General features: G+C 50.0%; 1 protein-coding gene across 1 annotated transcript in view; it reads left to right on the top strand.

Moving 5' to 3' along the window:
• The window catches only part of LOC104461350 (zinc finger protein RFP-like), a gene marked incomplete at both ends in the record, with an annotated part of 558 nt that extends 453 nt beyond the window's left edge, over nt 1-105 (top strand). The window contains one exon of the mRNA XM_010072904.1: nt 28-105. Within this exon, the coding sequence (XP_010071206.1) occupies nt 28-105 (78 nt within the window). The remainder of the gene's footprint in view (nt 1-27) is intronic.
• Between the last annotated feature and the right edge of the window lie 327 nt (nt 106-432).

Below are 432 nucleotides of genomic sequence, written 5' to 3' on the forward strand. Positions count from 1 at the left end.
GGGGGACCCGGGGGGCCTCTCCCCCAGGTTCCAGCCATGAGCAGAGGTTTAGAGAAGAACAAGAAGCAGCAGATGCATATGATTTCTCACCACCACAATCCCCAGGTAACCTTTTCACCTCCCAATTCACAAGGCCAGGGTTTGCTGAGCCTCCTGAGGGTTTGTTTATCCAGCACCCATAAATGGCACCTCCTCCGGGATGCGGGCCCTGTATGTACATCAGCTTTGGTGAAGATCAGTAGAAAAAAAAAATAGATCCTTCACCTGCCCCACAGATCCCCGAAACACTTGACATGGGTTTAAAAAAGAAACCAAAGACCTAGAATGAGTTTTGAGCCAGCTGTGGACCAGGAAGCACCATTGGTGTTGCAATAGCAAAGAGTCTCCCTCTGATGTCAGCCAACGATGCCGTTAACCAAGGGACTTCTTTCT

Source organism: Pterocles gutturalis, unplaced genomic scaffold (genome assembly GCF_000699245.1).
Source record: "Pterocles gutturalis isolate BGI_N339 unplaced genomic scaffold, ASM69924v1 scaffold41842, whole genome shotgun sequence".
NCBI lineage: Eukaryota > Metazoa > Chordata > Aves > Pterocliformes > Pteroclidae > Pterocles > Pterocles gutturalis.